This window comes from Hippichthys cyanospilos, chromosome 11 (genome assembly GCF_059441005.1).
Source record: "Hippichthys cyanospilos isolate Australia breed blue-spotted pipefish chromosome 11, RoL_Hcya_1.0, whole genome shotgun sequence".
NCBI lineage: Eukaryota > Metazoa > Chordata > Actinopteri > Syngnathiformes > Syngnathidae > Hippichthys > Hippichthys cyanospilos.
This window is the reverse complement of record NC_142379.1, coordinates 9,802,408-9,825,242: the sequence shown is the minus strand read 5'-3', so window position 1 is coordinate 9,825,242 and position 22,835 is coordinate 9,802,408. Positions and strand designations below refer to the sequence as shown.

The following is a 22,835-nucleotide window of genomic DNA, read 5'->3' as shown; positions in this document are numbered from 1 at the left end:
CCAATAATTGAGCATGTCAACAACTGCCTGATTGGTGGCAACAGATAAATATCGTCTAAAGCACAGAAACGCTTCAATTGGAATTAAAAAAAAAAATGGCCACATGCTCAACCTTAATCTTAAATTGTCATATCTGGATGTAAATCAATATCGTCTGATGTGTTTTGTGCGTCACAGGGCGAGATGACCTGCCCGGTCCAGCAATCCAGTATTATCGATCACTGAACTACAGTAAGTGATTTCAGTGACAGTAATGCGCCACTCCAGATGTATCCAGAGTGCACTTTGGGATACTTATGCTTGAGCATTGTGTGCGCTATTATGGATCATACAGGAGCTCCGATAAATGAGTCGATCATGGAGGCCGCTCCGCCCGGCCACTTGAGCTTTTTGTGTTTCTTTTAGATTGACGGTAATAAAGAACTCCGTTCTCAGAATAGTTGGTCAATAAAATAATTTTTGCACGACCCTGCATAATGGCTATGAAGTACTTATTCATGGAGTCACATTACCACACTGATGGATTTTCTTTCTTGTTTTGTGGGTTATTTTTTTACAAAATGAAAAACGTGGACATGCAAATATGATTTTTAGCATATTTTTCTAGCTCTTCATCTGTAACATGCTTATGCATGTGCCTTACCTGTGCCTCATTACACCTAACCCTATTTATGTCTTATCCCAGTTTGTTATAATACATCGTCATGTTCCATCTCTCCTCGTCTTTACCGGTGACCTAAAATAAATATTTTGTTCCGCAGCAACAGCTAATTGACCACCCATGAACTGAATTTTTTTTTTTCTTTTCAGTGGTGCATATGGCATACTGTAAATACTGTAGGACCAATTAATGTGACACTTTTAATCAAGATACAGTACAGGAAATATTTCAAGACGCATCCCAGCATATTTATGATCCATTCAAATCAGTCCTTTTTCGAGGACTATTTTTTTTCAAGGACTTTCCAGGGAACAGTTTTTTTTTTAACTTGTTTGTTTTTCACCTTATTAAAATAAAGTGTAATTGTACATACACTGCAGTAGGTGGCAGTGGTGTTTTCATTGTGCAAGAAATCTTCACTCCTCCGCAGAGGTACACTTACAACCATTTTATCGACAAATTATACTATTGATAGTTGCTGCTTGGGGGCTGGAGAAGCATAAACGTTTTTTTTTTTTCCTTCTGGAGGGGCTTAATAAAAATAATTGAGAAGCCATTTATAGGAGAATTTAACAGTAAGAGAGATTTAACAACCAAAATGTTTGTTTCATCTTTTTTTTTATAGAATGTGATCATTTTTCACCTCTTTGGTCAAAAACCATAATGTTCGATGAAACATTAAAAAAAACTGAAAAGGCCAGTACTTTCTTTTCATACAACTTCTGTTTTTTATTGTTTTGTTATTTTAATTATATTTCCCATGAAATCTCCTGTCTCATGTCTACTGTACATCAGCATTCTGCAATATTTTCATCAAAAGTGCATGCATATCCATTGCATGCAAAATGAGTTGGTCCAAAAGGTTGTTGTCCTCTCCTGATGATAAGTGCCTACTTGGCATGGTAGTAGGAATGTTTCTAGTAGTAGTATTTGTGATGCATATTGTGTGTGTGAGTGTAATTGTTAATGTAATGCACATTCATCAGTCATCTCTGCAGGAGCCTTGTAACAATCCTGTTCATTTAAATTAGGTGTGTTGAAGGAGGGAAACATTTACAACATTCAGAATAGAATAGGACTCCGAAAAGGATTGGAATAAAATTTGCATCATTTTTAAATACGGTTATACTGATAGCCTGGTAACATTGGCCATTTTAAAGTAACACTAATTAACTTTTCAAGCTTCATAAATTGTTTTCAGAACTCCGATGAAACATCGACTTCAACCAGTTGAAGAGTACTTTTGTCATGCTTGATGGGGAGTCCTTATCGCTTTTAGAGGGGTCGCTATCTCTTTTTCTGGCTATAAGCAAGTTCAAGGAGCCTGCCACACAAAAGACTAGAAACATGGCGACGGTTATAGAGCTTGTGTCACGTCCCTCTTTGCCCTTTCGCTACAAGAAAAGCAGCCAATTCAAACATCTACACGGTACAAAAAAAAAAAAAAAACAGATAAATGAAGTTTTGTCTGAGAAGGCATCCGGACATTGAAAGATCAACACTGGCCTGGGTTTCGAGGAGGGATCCACCACCGACTCTGCCCAAATTCGGTTCCTGAATGACTACTAAGTAGCTTTCCATGCTCAAATGAAAACGATAATACGAACGTTAGCTATCGAAAATTTGCATTGTAGCAACAAATAGCAATCACCTTGATAGTTGGCGTTTCCACAGCGACACGACCAGCGTGGCAATTAGCTCCCTGACCTTCTTGCTATTATCACCACTGGAAATGGAAATTAATCCAAAGGCGGGCCACCTGAATTCAGGCTCTCACAACACTATGCAGTGGTTCTCACAGGAAATGTAGCCTTCTACTACTCAAAACACTACCGCGTTTGTCCATATGGTACACCATGTTCAACAAAACCCGAATCTTCTTAAGTGTTGCTGTAACTCATCAACATTGGCTGTTTTTGACCTTTGTTGGATCAAAATCTTGACTTAATGGGCTGGGTCCAATCTGCAACCCAATGTGTTTACATAACCCAGTATATTAGGTTTCCTCGGTCAATTTTGGACCCAGCGCTGGCTTTAGCTTTTTCACCATATTTGGGTCACTTTTGGCCCAACATCTTTGAAAGTGCAGTTGGCGTTTTAACATATAGTATCTGTCCACAGTGGGCCTTGAATAGTAAGCCTCCAGTTGTTTAGAACAATGTGTCCCAGCAAGTGGTCCCTGGACCCAAAGGGTTTTGAATCCTGTGGTGGGTAACAGCTTGTGTGTGATCTTGCTTTTATCAGCCTGCTCATCTCCACTGAGCAGGATATGAGGGAGGTGGCGACAGGACTGGACAAATATGGTGATGTGTCACTGTCAAAGGATCCAACGAGAAGAATACCAAAGAGCATGTTCATATTAACTGATTATTCAACTTTGCCGCGTTGTGTCTTGAAGCAGCGCCTTCATCAAGTTTCATTTTATGCCTTTTGCAGCAGACTTTGACGTCCTGCCGTATTCCGTTGCTGACCAGCACGTAGAGGACGGGATCCACCACGCAGTTCAGACTGGACAGGGCCAGCGTGCAAGAGAAGGCGAAGTGCATCATCTGCTCAAACTCGCAGTAGCTGCCGAGCGGCCTCGTGTAGAAGACTAGCGAGCGCGCGAGCAGCATGATGTGGTACGGCGCGAAACAAACCGAGAAGATCCCGATCACCCCGAAGGACAGCAGGCGCACCTTCTTCTTGACTTGGGCGTTCAGGCCAGGACTCTGGCCCACGGTGGCCAGAACCTTCCAGTAGCTGACGGCCAGCACCAGCAGGGGGAGCAAGAAGCCGATGGCCACTCGGAGCAGGTTGAACAAGGCCACGGGTTTCTCCATGGGGTAAGTCTCATAACAGCGGTCGTCTCGGCCGTCGTGGGCGTCCGGCAGGTTGTCGTTGAACAGCACCATCACGTGCAGCACCGTCACCACCGCGTAGATGCCGACGCACTGCGCCCAAGCGTAGCACGACGTCCGGTGGGTTTTGGAGCGGAGGGGGTACGTAACCACCAGGCAGCGGTCCACAGAGATGCCACACAGGAGGTAAATGCTGATGTACATATTGGAGTAGTAGAAGAAGCCGGCCACGCTGCACGACATGACCCCCAGCTTCCACTGGTGGTTCTGGTGGTAGTAGTTGATCCAGAGGGGCATGGTGAAGATGAAAAGCATGTCGGAGAGCGACAGGCTGAGCAAGAAGATGCCCAGGACGTTTTGCCTGCGCACTTGTTGCAAAATGGGGCCCAGTGTGAGGATGTTGAAGATCAAGCCGAAGATGAAGGCCAAGATGTAGACGCTCATCAGGAAGTCGCTTATGATGCTGTCGCCGATCATAACGCACACCGCCGTCGAATTTCCAGCACCGCTCGCGTTCATTGTTGCTGGGGTGAAAGCCACAACAAAATTAGGATCGCATAAGAAATGTGCAGTGGTGTTGATCATTTGTTCCATGACTAATGGAACAAATTGGACACAAATGGACCAACAATCCATTCTCGCCTTCCCCGTTATATAAACAAAATATATTTTATGTTTCTTAAGGAATATTAGAGTACACGTGACTCTAAAAACGCTGTATTCAGTCCCAGGCTAAACAGAGTAAAATTTACATTTGGAACATATGTAAAATATTGAAAAAAAATCTTATGAAGTGTAGAGGATTTTCCATACCATACACCCATAGACTCCGATTATGGGGTCTATTTCCATACTTAACCCATTGATAAGGCGCACGCTCAAACATTCGGCAATAAAAGACATAAAACGAACATAATGTTCTAAGAATGGTTCACTGTTTATAAGACATAATGTTCTCTGATTGGTTTATCGCTGCTAGCGTACGTACTGTATGTGTTCTTTCCTGTACATCCCTGTGTCAGTATGAAATGGTTCAACAGTCAGTCAAGCAGTTGCCCAAAGTTGCTCGATAACAATTTGACAGATTTTGGGACTCACAAGACACATCGGATTGTAGGGCAAATACCAGAATTTGGTTTGCACCTTAAGGTACCTAAAATACAGTAACTCTTTGTGTATGTGTTTGCAAAATGTCTACTAAAACTCACAGTGCGGCAACATATACAGAGAGTGAGGCAAAATAAGTGCTCCTCTTATTTGACTGTTGCCAAGTAAATTATGCAGTAGATAACAGCTGGTCATCAAGTTAATTATGAATAACTTTTAAAAAAAATCAAATTATCGTTTTTTGTGGTTGTTGGGGGAGTTACCCAAATGAATTTTATTATTGAAGGGGCTTATGAGTTTCACAGTATGCGAAGGAGAAATTTGATGTCCTGGTATGTCGTAAAAAGTTTTTGTTACCCTATATCAGTGGTTCTCAAATGGGGGTATGAGTACCCCTGGGGGTATTTGAAGGAACTCCAGGGGGTATTTGAGGTTTTAAATAAAACAAGCAAAAGAAAATACTTTAAAACTAATTATTGAATTAATTCAGGAAAATATACTGCAAGTTCTTAAAACACTGTAAGTTTATATATATATGATACTGGATATCAAAAAAAAAGAAAAAAAAAAAGAGAAAGTCCAAGAGAAAATAAATGTGTAATGTTTACGTTTTTCATGGCCAAACATATTAAGATGCATGCGAACAGGAAAATGATTGAAATACTGCAACTGAAGTGAATGAATCGATTTCCAAATGACATTGTTTTTAAATAGAACTTCATTTATTTTTCTTTGACTAACAAAAACCACCAAAATGTTTGACACGCTTGATTCTACTACTAAGATTTATTGTCTTTCTTCCTGCCAACCTTGAAGTTCCCTAACCCGAAGTTCCCTAGCCCTGCATTTGTATCGCAGCTTCAAGTTTGCTGGTCAGACTCTTTATCTGTTCATTCAGAAGAACATTGACTTGAACAATGACTAACCTTCTTAATTCTCATTTACATGAACTCCCAGAAAAGGGCCGCAGCTTCAGTAAATATTTATTCAGTACTGAGGAGTGAGCGTGCAAAACGTAGTCTTGCTTGAACAAAGCACATTAAGGACCTCGCTGCACTAAATGAATCAATCACCCGTTTAAGTCGCTGATGAACGCTGGAGATGCACAGTCAGAGAATCGGGACGCAGCGGGCTGTTATGTCAACTCTACCCAAATGTTAATTTGTCTCACTTCCTGGGCAAGAAAGTTTAAAGATAAGAATTACAAAGTCAGAATGTGCCAGAGAAGTAGGTACACGTTCACATTCGTTGAAATAGGAAATAATTTAATTTTTTTCATGGAAAACAGTTTGAATGTCAGTGTCAAGATTTTTTAGGGGTTTCACCATTTTCAATTAACCCACCCAGCACCAGATGTCTTCCGGATGTTGGATTTTTCTTGGACTTGATTTCATCCAGAAACCTCTGGGTTGTTTTTTGCCCGCCAAATTTGGTTCAAATTTAGTCCAGAAATAGTCGTCGATAAGTCTTATGTGTAGCCCGTCCAACGGGGGTCCAAGTTCAGTCTAAAAATAATAGCTGAATAAGAGTTCTGTTTTAGCCTATCCAATGCAGTAGAAATTTAGTCCAAAAATAGTCATTTATAATTGGGTTGTGTTCAGCTCGCCCAATTTGGTCCAATGAAAACAGTCATTGAAAATCAGCGACTGTTATTGCCTATCCACCGTGGTCCACATTTAGTCCAAAAATAGTCTTTTAAAACAGAGGTGTATTTAAACCCTGTGCAGTATTTTGATCATGTTTTTGTCATGCTTTTCCACATCATTTTCGCTATGTTTTAGCCAAGGGATTTTCACACTCAGTGTGACAACTAAGCAGTCGTGCCATTGTGAACTTCTGGGTGAAATTTCAGCTCCCTGGTGCCTTCTATTAATGCTTTCCCTTTGATGTAAAATGTCTTTGGATGTAAAGATCAAAAGATTGGACAGAATACTGCAAGGTTAAACAATCAAGTGTGGTCAAAATGTTGATGACAAATAGTTATTAAAATTTGCGTGGCATTTGGCCTGTCCACTGTGGTCCAAACTTTGTCTAAAAATGGTTGAATCTGAAATTGTGTTTTGCTCAACCAAATTTACTTCAAAATGCATTGAAGATTTATTTTATTTTTAAACAATAGTCAGTGTTTATCATTTCTACTGGAAATAATTGCTGGAGTGAATTGTAAAAATGCAAAAAATATAAATAGTTTTGGAGCTTCATATACAGTATAAGCCTTGTCGAGTAGCATCTTACACTCGAGATTCTGTTTGCAGCTGGGTTGTCTAGTGGTTAAGATGACAGACTTCGGAACTGAGGAGCTTTCCCTGGTCAGGGCAAATGGAAATATCCAGTCACATTCTTAGGGAAGACACTACTATCATCATGACCAAAGCCATCTTTTCAGCAACTTGAATAAAAAAAAAACTTTTCACTTTTCTTTTAAACTGTGAAGGGATGTCTTTTTAACGAATTGAAAATGACATCTTTTCAACTTTCACTTCTCAGACATTTTTTTTCAGTGCTGGGTGGGAAACTACGCGGCATGCTTTGAGAATGTGAGAGGAAGCCAGAGAAAAGCGAGGCAAGCACCAGGAGAACATCCAAACTCTACAAAGGAGGGCCTGAGGCAAAGCCAGAACCTCTTGACAGAGAAGCAAATCCTTAAGACTATGTCATCATGCTAGCAATGGAAAGTCCTAGGAATCTTTTTCTCTACTACCACAATGTTGTAGACCAGGGGTGTCCAAACCTGGTCCTCAAGGGCCACTGTCCTGCAAGTTTTCCAAGTTTCTTACCCCAACACGCCTGGTTCAAATGATCAGCACAACAACAAGTTCAGCAGAAGCCTGATAACAATCCTGATCATTTGAATCAGGTGTGTCGGGGAAAGAAAGCTAGAAAACATGCAGACAGCGGCCCTTGAGGAACTGAGTTTGGACACCCCTGCTTGAGGCAACGGTACCTAACCTTCAGTGGCAGTCTGTGCATTTCACACTTAGGTCTTCAATGATGTCCCACTTAGTTTGACGCAAATACATACCCCTCATAATACCATTATTTATGACACCACGGCTGGAGAAATCATATACAAAAGCGCACATACGCATTATTGGGCGTTGCGGCACCTTAATTGTGTACAACACAGGCTATTTTCCAGAGCATTTAAACATCAAATAAACCCGCATCAACAATTAAAATTTATCACTACACGTGACGTGTGATATCCATTAATTCACTGCTTCTCAATTATATTTTGCCAAGCCCCACCCCCAGGAAAGAGAAAACCTTTCACGCCCCCCCAACACGCTGACTGTAAATACAATTACTAACAAAGGAAATAAGCCATATAAATCAGCTTTCAACAACTGTTAATTATTTTTTACAGCCTTTATACGAGGTACAGCTTAGTCTAAAACTGAAAAAAATAACCAAATGCATCAAAGTGCCTGAAACTAAAACACGGACCTCTGAACTAGTGTTATGCATGGCTATCCTGATCTATATATATTTGTTGGATTTATCTATGTTAGTATCACTTCTCAACCCTCAAGTGTACATGTGTGTAACACTGTTCACTTCCTGATTCTTCACCAGCCTGACATGCATTCACCACCTTTTGATTGCTACTGCAAACCTGCGCAACATTGATTGCTATTTTACATTTTATTGCTGTTATTTTACTGTTAATTATGATACCAATGATGAGATTGCTATTTTTAGGTAAAGAGCTCATAAAAGTTATACGTAGATCTGACGTTTCCCTATTAAATTATGTAAGCCTGTTGGAGATGCATTCGTAGAGCCAGGAAGCATATAATGCCATTAAGGTCCATGCCAGAGATGCTCTGTCCAATCCAAACTCAATAACGGAGAAGCCATCTGAGTCGGCCCATCTTCAGCGAATACTAATATAAACCCTAGTGTGTTTGTGTGGAGTGTGTGCGTGAGTGCGCCCCGGCGTGCTGCCAGAGCTGTTTGTATGAGTAAGTGACTGGAAAGTTTTGCAGACAAATGAGATCTAAAATTATTCATGGGCAGTTTACTCGTTCTGTCTTTTGCCCTCTTTCATCAGAGACAAAAAAAAAACATATTTCCTCTTCTGTCAGTGGACATATTTTTAGTTTTGATAATGTTAAATGGTGTTTCCATATTTTCCTATGGTACATTTAAGGAAGGCTGGGACTGCTTTTCGTAACTTCTAGGCAAGCTTCACTTTGACTTCTTGACCATCTGAGCCAACTATGTGTTTGTTAATGTTATAAACTGAACTAAGCCAGGTTGTTATTAATCCGGAGGGCTGAAAACAGCAACCTTTTTGCAGTTTGTGTCGAGCTTGTACTTCGGTCTAAATTTACTTGTGTAATCTTTGTATGCTAGCAGTGATCAAAACGATGACATTATGGTAAGAACAAAGAAATTAAAAGTCACTTGAGCCCACTTGTTACAGGTCTACATTTTTCATTTGCACTTTATGATACTCATGTGACCCTTGACTAATGGGCGGCACTCATTTTTTTCCCACTTATTTCACTTCAAAAAAAAGTGCTTTATGTTTTCAGCCAAGTACCCTTTAACTACTGCAAAGCATTTTTCGGTTAAAAAAAAAAAAAAAAAAATTAAAACATTCCATCTGTGTCTGATGTATTTAACTTAAGAACCTTTCAAACTTCATTTGTATTGGTCCACCAAAAAAAAAAAAACTAAAGTGTCCTCTTTTGGATCATAGAAGAAATCTGGTATCAAAAAGAAATAACTTCAATATTAATAAAATTTTTGTCCACAAAAAAATTCAAAATAAAGTGTCAGAACTGTTCTCAAAAAGAAATAATTATAAATATTTATTCACGTAAAAATACTTGAAATAAAGCATCAACTTTTGGGATAACAGTAGAGATCTGTTCACAAAAATAAAACATTAACTTAATAATTAATAAATATTTGTCCACAAAAAATATCCAACATTAATTGTCAGGCCTGTTCTCAAAAATAATTAATTACAAATAACAATTTCTCCGCGGAAAAATATTCATCTGACAAGTTAGGCCAAAACATTCTTGTAAGGGCCAGGATTTGGGTTTAAAAAAAAATAGAAAATGAATAACCTACAGTACATACATGTGTTTTATGAACTTCTGAAACATTTTCTAAATAATTATTTTGAAAGTATTTTTGCATTTCTATTATTTTTAAAATAAGCACAGTACCCCCTGGAGTTCCTTCAAGTACCCCAAGGTGACCCGTACCCTCGTTTGAGAACCACTGGTCTAGACTCTAAGCAGGCTCTGTGGTAAAAAAAACAAAAAACAAAAAAACACCAAACTTTAAGTTCTACATTCCACTAATTTTTTGCGTTTCACTCCCTTGCTTTTGATGGAATCTTGGCAGAAGAAACATTTTGCATTTTGAAGAGGCTCACCTTAGCTCGTCAACGTGTCAATTCCTCAGGGGTCAAAAGTCAAAATCCAAAGAGTGGAAAAGAGATCCAAGTTGTTGCCATCAAGCCACAAGGAACCCTCATGGCGATAGAGATCAGCGCTTCATAAGCTTTTGTCTCCCTTATTCAAAGATGCTTTGAAATGTCGGCGAGGAGCGTGTAGCGATGGGGGCGCTAAAATAGGGGACGGCCCGAATGCAGAGGAGGGACGTCTGCTTTTTTTGCACACGTGTGTAGAGGAGGAAATACTGCATGGGGGGGGGGGGGGGGGGGGGGGGGCTGCAACAGACAACAGATGTGAGCCACATTTAACTTCCACAGTGAAGACAAGATGACATGTGATCACACATTGTGTTTCACACCGACAGCCCGCCTGACTTCTCGTTAAGTGCCGTAAATGGGGAGACCGCAACTTTATGACCACTTGCTTCTCATATGAGAACGAAATACTCTTCATTTCAGAGAAACACAGCAGAGCTCGCATCTCAGCGAGACAAAAAAGGTTTTTTTTTCTACATTCTTGCATCTATTAAAGTGAAAATGTATCCATTTAACAGTAATTATCTTATGATCCTTGTGAATTTACTCGTTTGTATCCACTGTAGTAGAAATTTGTTTTTAGCCTCAAATTTTATTTCATCCAAATTACCCTACTATGTCCTAGTGTCCCCAATAGAGGACACACTGACATTTTAAATGATGTCTCATTTGTTTGGGTATGATGCACTTAACTTGGTTAGAAACATGTTTTTTTTTTTTTGAGGCTGGAAACAAGTGGGCGTATTTCTAACATGGCTCAACGCTTTAGTCACGACATCAAGAGTTCAAGGTGCGTGTGTTGAAAGTGATTCATGAATCAAGCGCACAAAATGGGAAATTCTCCTTCCCTCCCACGACCCCCCTCTTGATTGAATCCATACGGGGAAAATGTTTCTCCATTTTAATTTGTTTTTAATCAAAATGAAACGCTATCTATTGGAGCTATTATTACCCATCAAAATTTTCCGGACACATTTTTTCAAGCGAATACTTTGTTTTTTTTTTTTTTTTAAACAAGAATACAGTTTAGACAGTTGATGTCTCTTGATTCTAAATCATAAGGGAGAAAATGACCTAATCTAGCATTCAAACTAATTAGCAAATGAATATTGTCAAAATGTACATACCGGATTGAATTGGGGGCGGGGGGACATATTTATGTAGGAAGTAAAAGGGATTTGTGTGTGTTTGTGTAAGTCAGGTGTGCGTCTTGTGAATTCTTGTGGATTCACAGCTGCCATGAATGTTTACTTGACGCTTTCGCAGATCAACTGCAGACTTACAGTTCAAATGTGTTCTCATATACACAACAAAAAAAAAGTACTGGTTAGGAGAGTAAGCGTTGCAGTCCTGTTTTATAAAGTCAAGAGTTATTCAATAAAAAAAAAAAAAAAAAAACATGCAGTCACATAAAAAGAGCGTTTTCATCGTTTGCCCTTTCTATAATATTACACTAATAATATTACATTAATGAAGCTTTATTTTTTCCACTAAAGGCCAGAAAATCACAGAATTAAAATGTTTATACAGTAAAAAGTACATGTAATAATTAAAGAGAAAACACAACATTCAAAATATATTTTTTTTTTAATATTACAAACTATAGTTGGATTTTTTTAGTGATCAGCACATTTTTTAAAGCAGTGCTTCTCAATTATATTTTGCCAAGCCCCTCCAGGAAAGAGAAAACTGTTCACCCCCCAACTCAACGCGCTGACTTTAAAAAAGATTATCTATAAAAAGTATACCTAAACCTGTATCCTTTTTAACATTAACAAAAGAAAAAAAGCAATATAAATAAACTATTAACAACAATTATTTTTCACAGTGTTTATACAGGTTACAGCTTAGTCCAAAACAGAAAAAAATAATGAAGGGCACCAACTGTCTGAAACAAAAAGAAAGAAAGAACATTTTTACCTTATTGTGATTACATTTCACGTGACAAAACAAAGCCTTTTGCCTGAGGTCACCCCCTCTCCCCCCAGTATTTTTATTGGAAGAATAATGTATTTACCTCACACAGTAAATAAATGTCATAGAAATAAGAGGCACTGCAAAAGTAAGATTGATTTTTGGGGAAACAATTTGTCATTGTTCTGAAAGAGCTTTTAAACGTGAGATTAAAAAACAAAACACACACACAATATTCATAACAATCTAAGTTTATCAATCAACATCACAAGTAATATTGTCTTTGCAAATTAAGTCTGCCTTGAAAGACAAAATATTGTAATGAACTTAAATGGCCACCAAAAGGAGTCATTTATTGATGTGTATGAAAAATGTGACTTCTGATTAAAAAAAAAAACCTCTCTATGCTGATTGTTCTAATCCAAATCATTTAGTTGATTGTACATTTAAATGCAAAGTGTTTAAAAATGCATAGCGCGTGGCAGCATTCGCTGATGTGGGTAATTTTAAATGGACCTTCCTTGATTGATTGCACTTGGTTCTGACGCACTCTCATTTACCACCTGCTGTTTACAGACTCTGTTTTCTTTTTTTAATACTATTCAACAAAGTCTTGTTAAACCTAATTACAGCATTTTGTAACTTTCTCTGAAGGTTACCGCCGCCGATAATTATTCTTTGAGTAGTTCTATCACTCGTAGATTTAACAATCAGCATCCAAATATTTCACTCTCCACAACACAGTATTCGAAAGAATACTTACTTCCATTTTCTTCTGTCGTTCGAATCAAAGAGTGGAAAAGTCGGCAATTTGCCATCTTCGCTTGTCAAGAAATAAAAGATATTAGTGTTTACTTTTTAATTAAGAACACTACCAAACAAGAAGAGGAAGAGGTGATAGCGACTTCCCAGCATGCCTCGCGGCCTGTTTGGACATCGTTGCGTTAATTACATGCCAATCATGTTGTTTCGATGTTGTTTGTGTTTTCCAATTATACTGCTATCGTAGTGATAGTGGTAGTTGTGCCGTTTGGTACCGTAATAAAACCTTGGCCTCAGTCTGAGGCAACGGCTCTTTTCTGGAGTCTGGAAGTGCGGGTTCTCAAATGCCGCACTTTGACAAGTCATTAAGGCTGAGTGCAAGGACAAGCTCGGCAGCTGCCAGCCACAGCCTTTTAGTGTGTGTAATAGTCAAATGGCAGGAAATGGCTCTGCATATACAAAGATTGGAGGAGAAAGCGTGATTAATTTGTGACCGTGCCGCGCAATTACCGACTCTGCTTTTGTGCGACAATTTGTTGTGTGTATGTGGATTATGGATTGTGTGTATGTGGATTTCTCCCACCCATGGGATAGTTTCACAGACATTCCAAATTTGGGAGGATCTGGGGTAGTCGCTTGATACCGCCGTGAATCATTAATCACCGAAAGCACTCGCTCCACTCAACACCAGATGTCTTCTGAACGTTGGATTTTGGGCTAAATCTGCTAGGTCTGACTTAGACGTGATTTAGTCCAGAAGTAGTCGTTGAAAACTTGGTTGACTTTAGCCTGCCCTACATGGTTAAAAAAAAAAAAAAAGCTATTTATATAGGGATGTGTAAAGCACATCCACTGGGGTGCAGATTTACTCCAAAAATAGTCGAAAACTTGGCTGTATTTTAGCCCATCCGGTGTGGTCCAAATTTAGTCCACAAACACTTTTGAAAACTGGGTTGAGTTTTAGCGCGCTCAATATGGTCCAAAATGTGTCAAAAAATATTTGTTGAAAACTAGGTTGTGTTTTAGCCTCTCCAGTGGGGTCCAAATTTTGTCCAAAAATTGTCCCTCATAAATGAGTTATGTGCAGCCAGCTCAATGGGCCAAATTTTGCCAAAAAGGAAAAAAAAAGTTGTTGAAAACTGAGTTGCATTTTAACCAAAGCGGTTCAAATTTAGTCAAAAAATCATCATTCGTAATTGTAATTTGCTTAGCTCATTCAATATACCGGTAGTCCAAATTTAGCCCAAAGTAGATGTTGAAAACTGGGCTGTGTTTTAGCCCATCCATTGTGGTCCAAATTTAGTCCACAAACACTTTTTAAAAACGGGGTTGTGTTTTAGCTCATCCAATGTGGTCCAAATTTAGTCATTCATAACTGTATTGTGTTTAACTTTTTCAATGTGGTCCAAATTTAGCCCAAAAATATAGTAGATTGATAGGCTGTGTTTTAGCCCATCCACTGTGGTCCAAATTTAGTCTAAAATATTTGTTGATAACCTGGTTGTGTTTTAGTCCATTCAATTTGGTCCAAATTTTAGCCCAAAATAGTAATTCATATTTGTATTATGCCTAGCTTGTTCAATGTGATCCAAATGTTGTCCAAAAATAGTTGTTCATAATTGTGTAATGTCTATCCTGTCCAATATGATCCAAATTTAGCTCAAAATTAGTCACTGAAAATTGGTGACCGTTTTTGTCTGTCCAACGCCGTCAAAATTTAGTCATTTAAAAGTGGAGTTTATTTAACCAAATGTAAGCATATAATGCTGCATATGCACGCTGCATATAATGTTTCCAATGCTTTATTTGAGTTCTTGCTTTTGCACTTGATATTTCATTAGTTTCATGCATTCCATTTAAGATTTATTGGAGGGGCGGACGGGCAGGTTCTATACATCACTTTCACAAGGAAAGGAACTTCCCACCACTGAGCAAGTTTCAGATGTGTAGAAAGAGAGCAAGTGGTTGAAAGCTGCGTAGCACACAAGACAAACACAGGAACCTGAGGCTTTTTGGCAAGAAATGACAGCAGCTTCCACCTCTGTACTTTTACACTGTCAGGTCTTTCCAACGGTGACACACAACATGCATTTGACGTGTACAAGAAGCGTAATGACTCAGTACTGCAGAAATACGAAAAGGTTTGAGGAGAATGTGCTGAGACTTATCGATAATGTCCAAGTGTTTTATAGTTTAAGTGAATGGTGTGTTAGATATATAGTAGGTCATGTTCAGAATGATGCATTCAGTAACTATCAACTAGTGTGGGATAAGTATAATGTTTTCATTTTAGGCAAAAAAACAAACAAACACACACACACACAGAACAAAAGGTTGATCTTGTGCAGTGCTTCTAAATTATATTTTTCCAAGCACCCGCTAGGAAAGAGAAAACATTTCGAACTTGACGCGGTGACTATAAATGACATTATCTATAAAAATTGTATAAGTATACCTAAACCTGTACCCTTTTTAACATTAACAAAAACAGCAATTTAATCAATTTCAACAAACTGTTAAATATTTTTTACAGCGTTATTATGGCTTACAGCTTAGTCTAAAATGGAAAAAAATAACCAAGTGCATCAAAGTGACTGAAAAAAAAGATGAACATTCTTATTTTATTGCAATTAAAATTCACATGACAAAAACAAAGTCTTTTTTCTGGGATATGTATTAAAAGTGTTGAAGGTTTCCTTGTGGTTGAACAAGGAAAAAATAAGAAACATTAAAACTTGGTGAACACTTGACAGCCTTTTGGCAACATTTGGTGAACATTTTAGTGAATCGATGGTGACCTGGAAAGAATCTTGACCAGATTATAATGTTTTTTTTTCAATGAATTTCCAAAATTGTGTTTATAAACAAAATATTGTGTCCAATGAAAAAAATGCTGGTTTTGTTTACCCATAAAAAAGAAAAAAAAAGTGTTCTTGGGCTTTAATTTTAATTGGGGGTACAACTATATTTTTGTTCGGCCCACTGTGGACAAAATGGGACGATAGAGTCTTATAAGCACTAAACACATTTACCAAAATATTAGGTACATCGCCATTATATTACATTTGACCAATTTGTATCAGAGCTGAACTGTAGCCTTTCGCTAATTAGTTATTGCAATTTTTGAATAAAGCCTGAGTACGGCTCTCAATGTTCAGAAGTACACATCCAAACTAAGCTTGTGTCAGAGGCAGGAAACCACATTTGTATTTTTGGTCTTGAACTGGAAAAAAATGGGGGAAACCTCACACAAAATGTGACACGATTGAGTCACCTCCTGAAAAGGTCTTTTTTATGCATGCTGTCAGGAGAAGACCAAATTTGCACTCATATCTGTTACTGAAATTAGCCTGCGACATTTTAGTTTGACTAATGCTTGATGACAGAGCAATGACTGGCTTAAAAAAAAAATCCATAAAAATGTTTTCTTCAAACTTTTTACAGACATGATAGCGATTCAAAGGAGTATTATTTATGAAATTAGATAGAACATGAAAATAAATGCATTTATTTTGTTGTTATTGTCTTCTAAGATGGCTGCTTACCTATTAGAACGGATTCAGCTCAGCCCCTGATGGTTGAAGATGGATATGAAAAGGAAGCGGCGCCGACTGCATAACAACAAAGGTGGCAGCACACGCAGGGGATGTAAAGATCAAGCCGGAAGCCGTTGCACAATGGCGGCCGCCCTCACGCTTGGCAGCCCACGAGTGCTCTTGCGACTCGAGAGCGGGCTGAAGTGTGCTAATCACAACATGGAAAACAATCCTTCTTCTTCACCCCCATCGATGAGACGTGTGTAGAATTGTCCTTGAGCAGATTTTGTATGTGCACTCCTGCATCTCTGAGAAATTAGCATCATATTTAAAGAGAGGCTTAAAAAAGTACTTTCAAAGGCTTAATACCAGATAACCATATTCTTTTTTTTTTTTTTTTTACATATCTACAAAAAGCAATTTCACGCGGTAATTGTGTGTAGATTGTGAAACGACAGATGAGTGTACCTTTACAATTAGCGATAGGGTTTGAGCAACAGTGGGGGTACAAGTAATCCAAGGGGTACTTCGGGGGGGGGTATATTCAGGTATCAACACATCTAATTCAATGCTTTTTAATGATGTGTCCAGAACAGTACATTTTCGAATTAACAGCAAATGAATTGGAAAATAAAGCAATTTATTATTAAATTGTGACTCCTTTGGAAAACATGTATTTTCTTAAGTTTTATACGGATGTGCAGTGGCAGGGTGTTCCAGCAGATGAAGGAGTATAAAACAGATGACGTTATCTTCTGGAGTTGCTGAATAAAATGCATCTAGAGATAGCACTAGAACATCCAGAAATGCTTTGCGCTGGTTAGGTGGTACTTGGCTGAAATAATAGTTCACATCATTGAAAGCAGTGTTAGAGTAGCGAAGGTTATGGTTTCAGGTTCGTGTTTAGTTTGTTTAGGGATACGTGTTGGTCTTGGGTATGCGATAAGTTTATGGTTCAAATAATACACGATATAATGGTATGATTATTTAAAAAAAAAAACACAATTACCCTGGATTCCAACATATGAATTCCGGAATAAATTATAGATTGACCAGACTTGAGCATTTCTGACAATAACCTGAATTTCAACTAGAGGTGTCGAAATAATAGACAATTAGAGATCAATTAATTAGTCTTAGTTAAAACATTTTTAGGTTTGCTTTTCTTTATGTATGCTAATTACATACGTTTTTTGCTTCGAGCTTCTTGCGCTTGAGTTATTGGGTGTTGGGTGTTATTCATTGACTTTGGCAAACAATTGTGCCACCTTTGATAGTAGCGCAATAAGCATTCTTTGTAAGGAGCTTGCTTACCATAGACGCAGCACAAGTTTAGTTTACCACATAAATGCAAAGCACCCAGCTACATTTGAAGTCACAACTAACAATAGCAAACTAATGTTGACAACACCCCACATTTGAGAACGTCGAGCAAGTAGAATGTATGCATCTGTGGTTATTTTTTAATTATTTAGCCATTGACAGAAAAAAAAACAGCATAAAACCTCTTGATGCTCGAAAATCAAGGATGCAGCCAGCAATAATGTCGTCCCTGATAATAAACTGAAGATTTTCTGTTCACTTTTCTGTTGTTGTATACCAATGTTTTGATCTGCCAGAATAATACAATGTATAAAAAAAAAAAGTTCCTCAGAAAGGTTAAGGTGAGATTAAAAAGAGATTAGTTAGAACAATTAATTATGGATATAATTAATTATTTTCATTTTGTTAACTCTTGTCAGGGCGGGTTTCAAAAACTGTATTTAGTGGTTTATCATCACCAAACTTTATAGTCATTTTTACCTCACATGCGTGCATAACAAAAGAGCAAATATGAATATAGTGCTTGGTCGAAGATCCTCATTCAGGTACACACCTACATCGTCGATCGTTCCGATTATGTTGTGCCGGCTCATGCGCAGAAGCTAACCGTCAACTTGTCCCGTTATAATTTTGAAAACTGTTACAACTCAGAATTTCTTATGTTGGTGTCATTTTAATAGTCAGGCGGACTAACAAGCGGTTTCTTTGTGCACATCATCAGCCTTCTCTGGCCTGAAAAGACCATCGTAGCAATTTAATAATGACATGCTTTCTGCAGATGTCTGATCGTTGAAAGGAAAAAGAGAACTGAGTAACTTAAATGGCAAAACGCAGCATTGTTAAGGTGACTGCGAAGGTTACAGCGTGTTATTATGTCAAAATATGTACTTTTGCTTCAGGGTTCGTTTGAGCCAGTGTATATTCGTCATCTTCCTTTGCTTTTGTTGGAACGGACATTTTAAAGAACGACAAAACAAAAAAAAATATTCTCTAGGCTTGTATTGCGCTACAAAATCGAGCATCAAAATCATCATCCACGTTTGGAGACAAAATGGACACGACACCAACTTCAGGGAACACATGCATATTGAAGACTATTATAATAAAAACAACACTATGTTTTTCACTGAATCTACATGGCTGTACTATGTGAAAACATGCAACCTATTGACATGGCAGATAATAGATAACCAAGTTACATTCACACCACAAAAGATAGATCCTTATCACAAGTTCAACACGGGGAGTGCGTGTTCTTCAAAGAATGCTATTTTTCAAAAGGGGAGAAGTGAGAAATATAAGCACTGCCCCCATTTCCTGGCAGAAACAGGAAAAAAATCCTAAAGCATTTATGATTGTGGTTTGCATTAATTACAGGAAGACACACTGTCACCCAATCAATACTTCCAGTTGTACAGGACCATTATGTGGAAATGGCCATAGCGGAGCAAATCTTAGGTCATTGAAAGCGCCTCATCAAAGCAAGGAATTGATGATTTTGATCAAATGGGGCTGTCGTTCAGTGTGTGACAACTCCAAATGTTTTCTAGGATTTGATTGAGCAACCCGCTGGGAAGATATTTTATTTCAGCTCTTCTATGAGTCAATACCACCATAAGGTGCCTTTGAGATGTCCCCATTTCACCTACCAAACTTAAGATTTCCCACCAAAAATTGCGGTTCCGTTTGGGGCTTCACTCTAATCAGATTTTCATTTAAGACCATAACATTTTCTTTTTATGTCACCAGTTTTCTAGCATTTTTTTTCTTCCTTTTAAATGGACAATGTGTACGATTTAGATCGTTTTTCATTAAAAGGAATAAACTAAATGAATATCAAATTTTAAAAATTGCAAACAAATGTGATCTTAACGACCAACAGTGTTTTAAAAATAATTGAAGGTCCAATTATTATTAAATTATATTATATGTTGGGTGGCACTTCTCTGGAGGCTGCCATGTCTGTTATAGCTACAGACAATGATAAATGCAGTACCTTTTGCATCTCCTGCCGTCTGTAATGAAAAACGGTCTAAATCTTACACATTGTTCCTTTACGTGAGACAAACCAATGCCATCATAGCTATTATATATTTTTGAAAAAATCAACCTCTCCAAAATTTCAAATTTCTAAAAGGACTCGATGTCAACTGATATTTCACTATGACAGAGTGGACTTGTTCATCTTAACATTTGACTACTACACTTATGACATAAAAATGATCAAACACAAATGCAGGCATTTATTCTACAATAGTCACTGTTTCATCCTCCATTGCGGTAAGACAAAAATGCTATGCTAATTATGTAATAGTAAACATCAGTGTTTCTTAAAGGCGCAATTAATTCAGAACAAAAGGGCGGGCAAACATTTGATCAAAGAGACATGTTTCATCAAAATATTTGTTGTGCTTTTTTTTTTTTAGTCTCATTTAACTTACAAAAATGGACTTTGACTTTGAGAGTTTGTCGAAAGTCATCCAATTGAAAGAAAAATGTATGAAATAAAGGATACACATTTAATAAGTTGATTGTACTTCCATGTGTGCAAAATGGTTGGTTAATTTTCCATTATTTTTTACATTTTCATGAGTATTTCTGCCGAGGACACGGAAGGCACTTTATACTGATATTACTCCCACGCCGATAATGTACTTCCTTTATTTGACTTATTCTGGTTACTTTCAAAGCCTCGCATAACTTCACGAAACTTTTCAATCTTTCAAAAAGCAATTACAAAACGAAGATGATTTGACAGGGGCCGCTCGGAGATAATTCAACTTGACAAACGGAGCGCTGTCATGCAGCTGATAATGGTGACGACTGTGTAAACACTGCTAGGAGAACGATTTCGGCGGACCATCAGAGGATGCTAACCCGCTCGGTGAGGCCTTGCACGTCCGTGTCGTCCCTGCCGTCGTCGTCGTCGGAGGCGGGAGCGGGAGGCGGGGCTACGAGGTGAGCGGGGTACGTCAGAGTGTACTGGTGGGCGAAGGATTGCCAGCGGCTGTCGTCGCTCTCGTGGGTGATGTAACGCTCGCCCAGCTTGGTCTCCAGCTCTCGCAGGTCCAGCCAAGTCTGATAATCCTGAGAGGGAAGAGAAAAGTTTTGCTGCAATTGGATCAAAGTTGAAAAGGGCTTTTATCGCATCATTATTCAAGAACATTAGAGGGCGACTGAGGGAGGGTGTGTCAGTGAGAACTTAAATGACCTGAGACTTTTTCTCCTGGCTGATCATCGCTTGATATTCATCCGAGTGGTTCCTACATGTTTTTCCGCCGTTAAATTATGTTTACTGGTGAATGGTTTCGCAATAATAATCAGTCAAAATCAGATGGGATCGACTCCAGCTCTCTCTCAACCCTAATGAGGACATGCACTTTAAAAAATGGATGGATTAAATGTTCAAAATGTCTTGACAAGAAAAACAATTTGCGACTCTTAAAACGCTTGGGGAACGTCTTTGCAACCTTGAACAAACCCTGATGATAATTCGGCATCCGCTCCTTGAGAAAACATTTGCTGCTTGGTGGGCTACGGGTTTAAGTGGTCTTGGGGCATAGCATTCGGCCTTTTTTATTCCACAGTGGGTTTTTTTTCTTAAAAATCCACTAAGGATGAAGTTGTTGTTTTTTTAAATATCTACTGAAGTTGAAAGAGAGTTGAAGTGATTGGACATAACTACTCATTATTTATAACATTACAATATGTACATTTTTTGGTACCAACACAATATACAATGCTAATCCAGTTAGCAATCGCGATTAGCATTAGCCTGCTAGCAAATGTCATACAAAAATAACTAACCTTTAATTCACACATACATAACATTTTATGTACATTACACATGTAATAGTGTCATTAAATCCACTTGAAGAGCATTCAACAATATTCCATGAATAAACTTGAGAGTGGAGCTACCCATTAGCTGCCTGTTTCACATGTTGCATGTTTTGGTATTGACTGTCCCTAATGTTTGAATTTGAACATCTAAAATAGAGCAGTTATAGATGTTTTTGTAGTGCGTGGTTATACCGCTATCGGATAAAAAAAAAAAAAACAATGTGTAATTGAGGAAGGTCTTTCCTTTCTCAATGTGTAAATATATGAAAGCTCGCTAGCTACTAAATCAGTAAGTGTTCTTAAGCACACAAATAGCATCAGCCATTCGGCCGCTAGGTGGTGCAAAAGAGGCATAAGAAAAGTCCAGATGATGGTAACGTGGATCAATGTTACAATCAATCTATTTTTAATGCCGGCTTTTTCCCAGCCTTATATTGATTAATTTAAGGTGTGTAAGTAAAGGTTAGATGATGAGCTATCTTCCTGTTTTGGAGAGGGCAAACAAGATGGAAACATTCAAATTCAAACACGCTGTAAGCAATACATGTAAATTTAAAGGCGCCTCAATGGAAGCCTTGAAAGTTTAGAAGTGTTACCTGTAAGTAAGCATGGCTTAGACTCTTGTCAACGCTGTAGCGCTTCCTCATCTTAACTTGCAGCAGGTTATTGATCAAATCAATGGCTGGAAAGCAAAGGGATTTTATGAATAAAGCTCACGCAATAACATAAAAAAGCTCTTTCCAGAACAGCTGTGTCTACCGTCGCAGGAGATCTGTTTCCAGGGATTAGAGGGGTACATGAAGGCAGCGTTGTGAATCTGGTCATTGATATCTTCATCCTCGTTGAAAGGGAACGTCCCGCTGAGGCTGACGTACATGATGACGCCCACGGACCACATGTCCAGTGAGCGGTTGTAACCCTGGTTCAGCAGAACCTCCGGCGCGAGGTAGGCCGGCGTGCCGACCACCGAGCGGCGAAACGACTTCTCTCCTATGATTCGGGCGAAGCCGAAATCGCAGAGTTTGACCTGAAAAGAAAAATGGGGTGGGACAAAATTAGCAATTGTTAGGTATGAGGTACATTTTAATTGACAATTAATTCACTCAATCAGAAATGCAAAAAAATACCAGTGCATAATGTAAAGAAAATAAACTTCTTCTAAAAAAAAACAATCTACTTTAAAATACTTGCAATTCTTTGCACTAAAGCATTTAACTCCGTTTAAAAACAAGACTATCAAAACACTGGCTTGGCAAATACAGTAATTATATGTTAAAGAAAATAAAAATAAATTAAAAAAAATACTGGAGATCAGTTTAAAGTGCTCTTTACATTCTGATGAAAAGTTCTTAGTACAAAAGGATGAGAAAAATATGTTGTGCCTCAGCGTGTCT

At 38.3% G+C, this 22,835-nt stretch overlaps 2 protein-coding genes across 4 annotated transcripts in view; both read right to left on the bottom strand.

Moving 5' to 3' along the window:
- Window positions 1-1,382: 1,382 nt before the first annotated feature.
- On the bottom strand, window positions 1,383-17,572 carry gpr184 (G protein-coupled receptor 184). 2 transcript variants are annotated; one of them, XM_088426784.1, is made up of 2 exons: window positions 16,285-17,572; window positions 1,383-4,025 (listed from the first exon to the last, which is right to left on the bottom strand). In XM_088426784.1, exon 2 carries the CDS (start codon window positions 4,018-4,020, stop codon window positions 3,016-3,018), a length of 1,005 nt encoding a protein of 334 aa, XP_088282910.1. In that variant the 5' UTR covers window positions 4,021-4,025; window positions 16,285-17,572; the 3' UTR covers window positions 1,383-3,015. The 2 variants fall into 2 exon arrangements, with proteins under 2 accessions (XP_088282910.1, XP_088282909.1); XM_088426783.1 differs by lacking the exon at window positions 16,285-17,572 and adding an exon at window positions 10,007-10,140.
- Window positions 17,573-19,818: 2,246 nt separating this feature from the next.
- The window catches only part of prkd2 (protein kinase D2), a 30,947-nt gene continuing 27,930 nt past the window's right edge, over window positions 19,819-22,835 (bottom strand). For both annotated transcript variants that reach the window (XM_088426777.1, XM_088426778.1), the window contains 3 exons: window positions 22,201-22,468; window positions 22,038-22,123; window positions 19,819-20,685 (listed from right to left, as the gene is read on the bottom strand). In XM_088426777.1, the coding sequence (XP_088282903.1) occupies window positions 20,461-20,685; window positions 22,038-22,123; window positions 22,201-22,468 (579 nt within the window). In that variant the 3' untranslated portion in view covers window positions 19,819-20,460. The remainder of the gene's footprint in view (window positions 20,686-22,037; window positions 22,124-22,200; window positions 22,469-22,835) is intronic.

Bases quoted from the DNA above. Each gene is read 5' to 3' on its own strand.
- gpr184 (XM_088426784.1), bottom strand. From the start codon at position 4,020: ATGAACGCGAGCGGTGCTGGAAATTCGACGGCGGTGTGCGTTATGATC.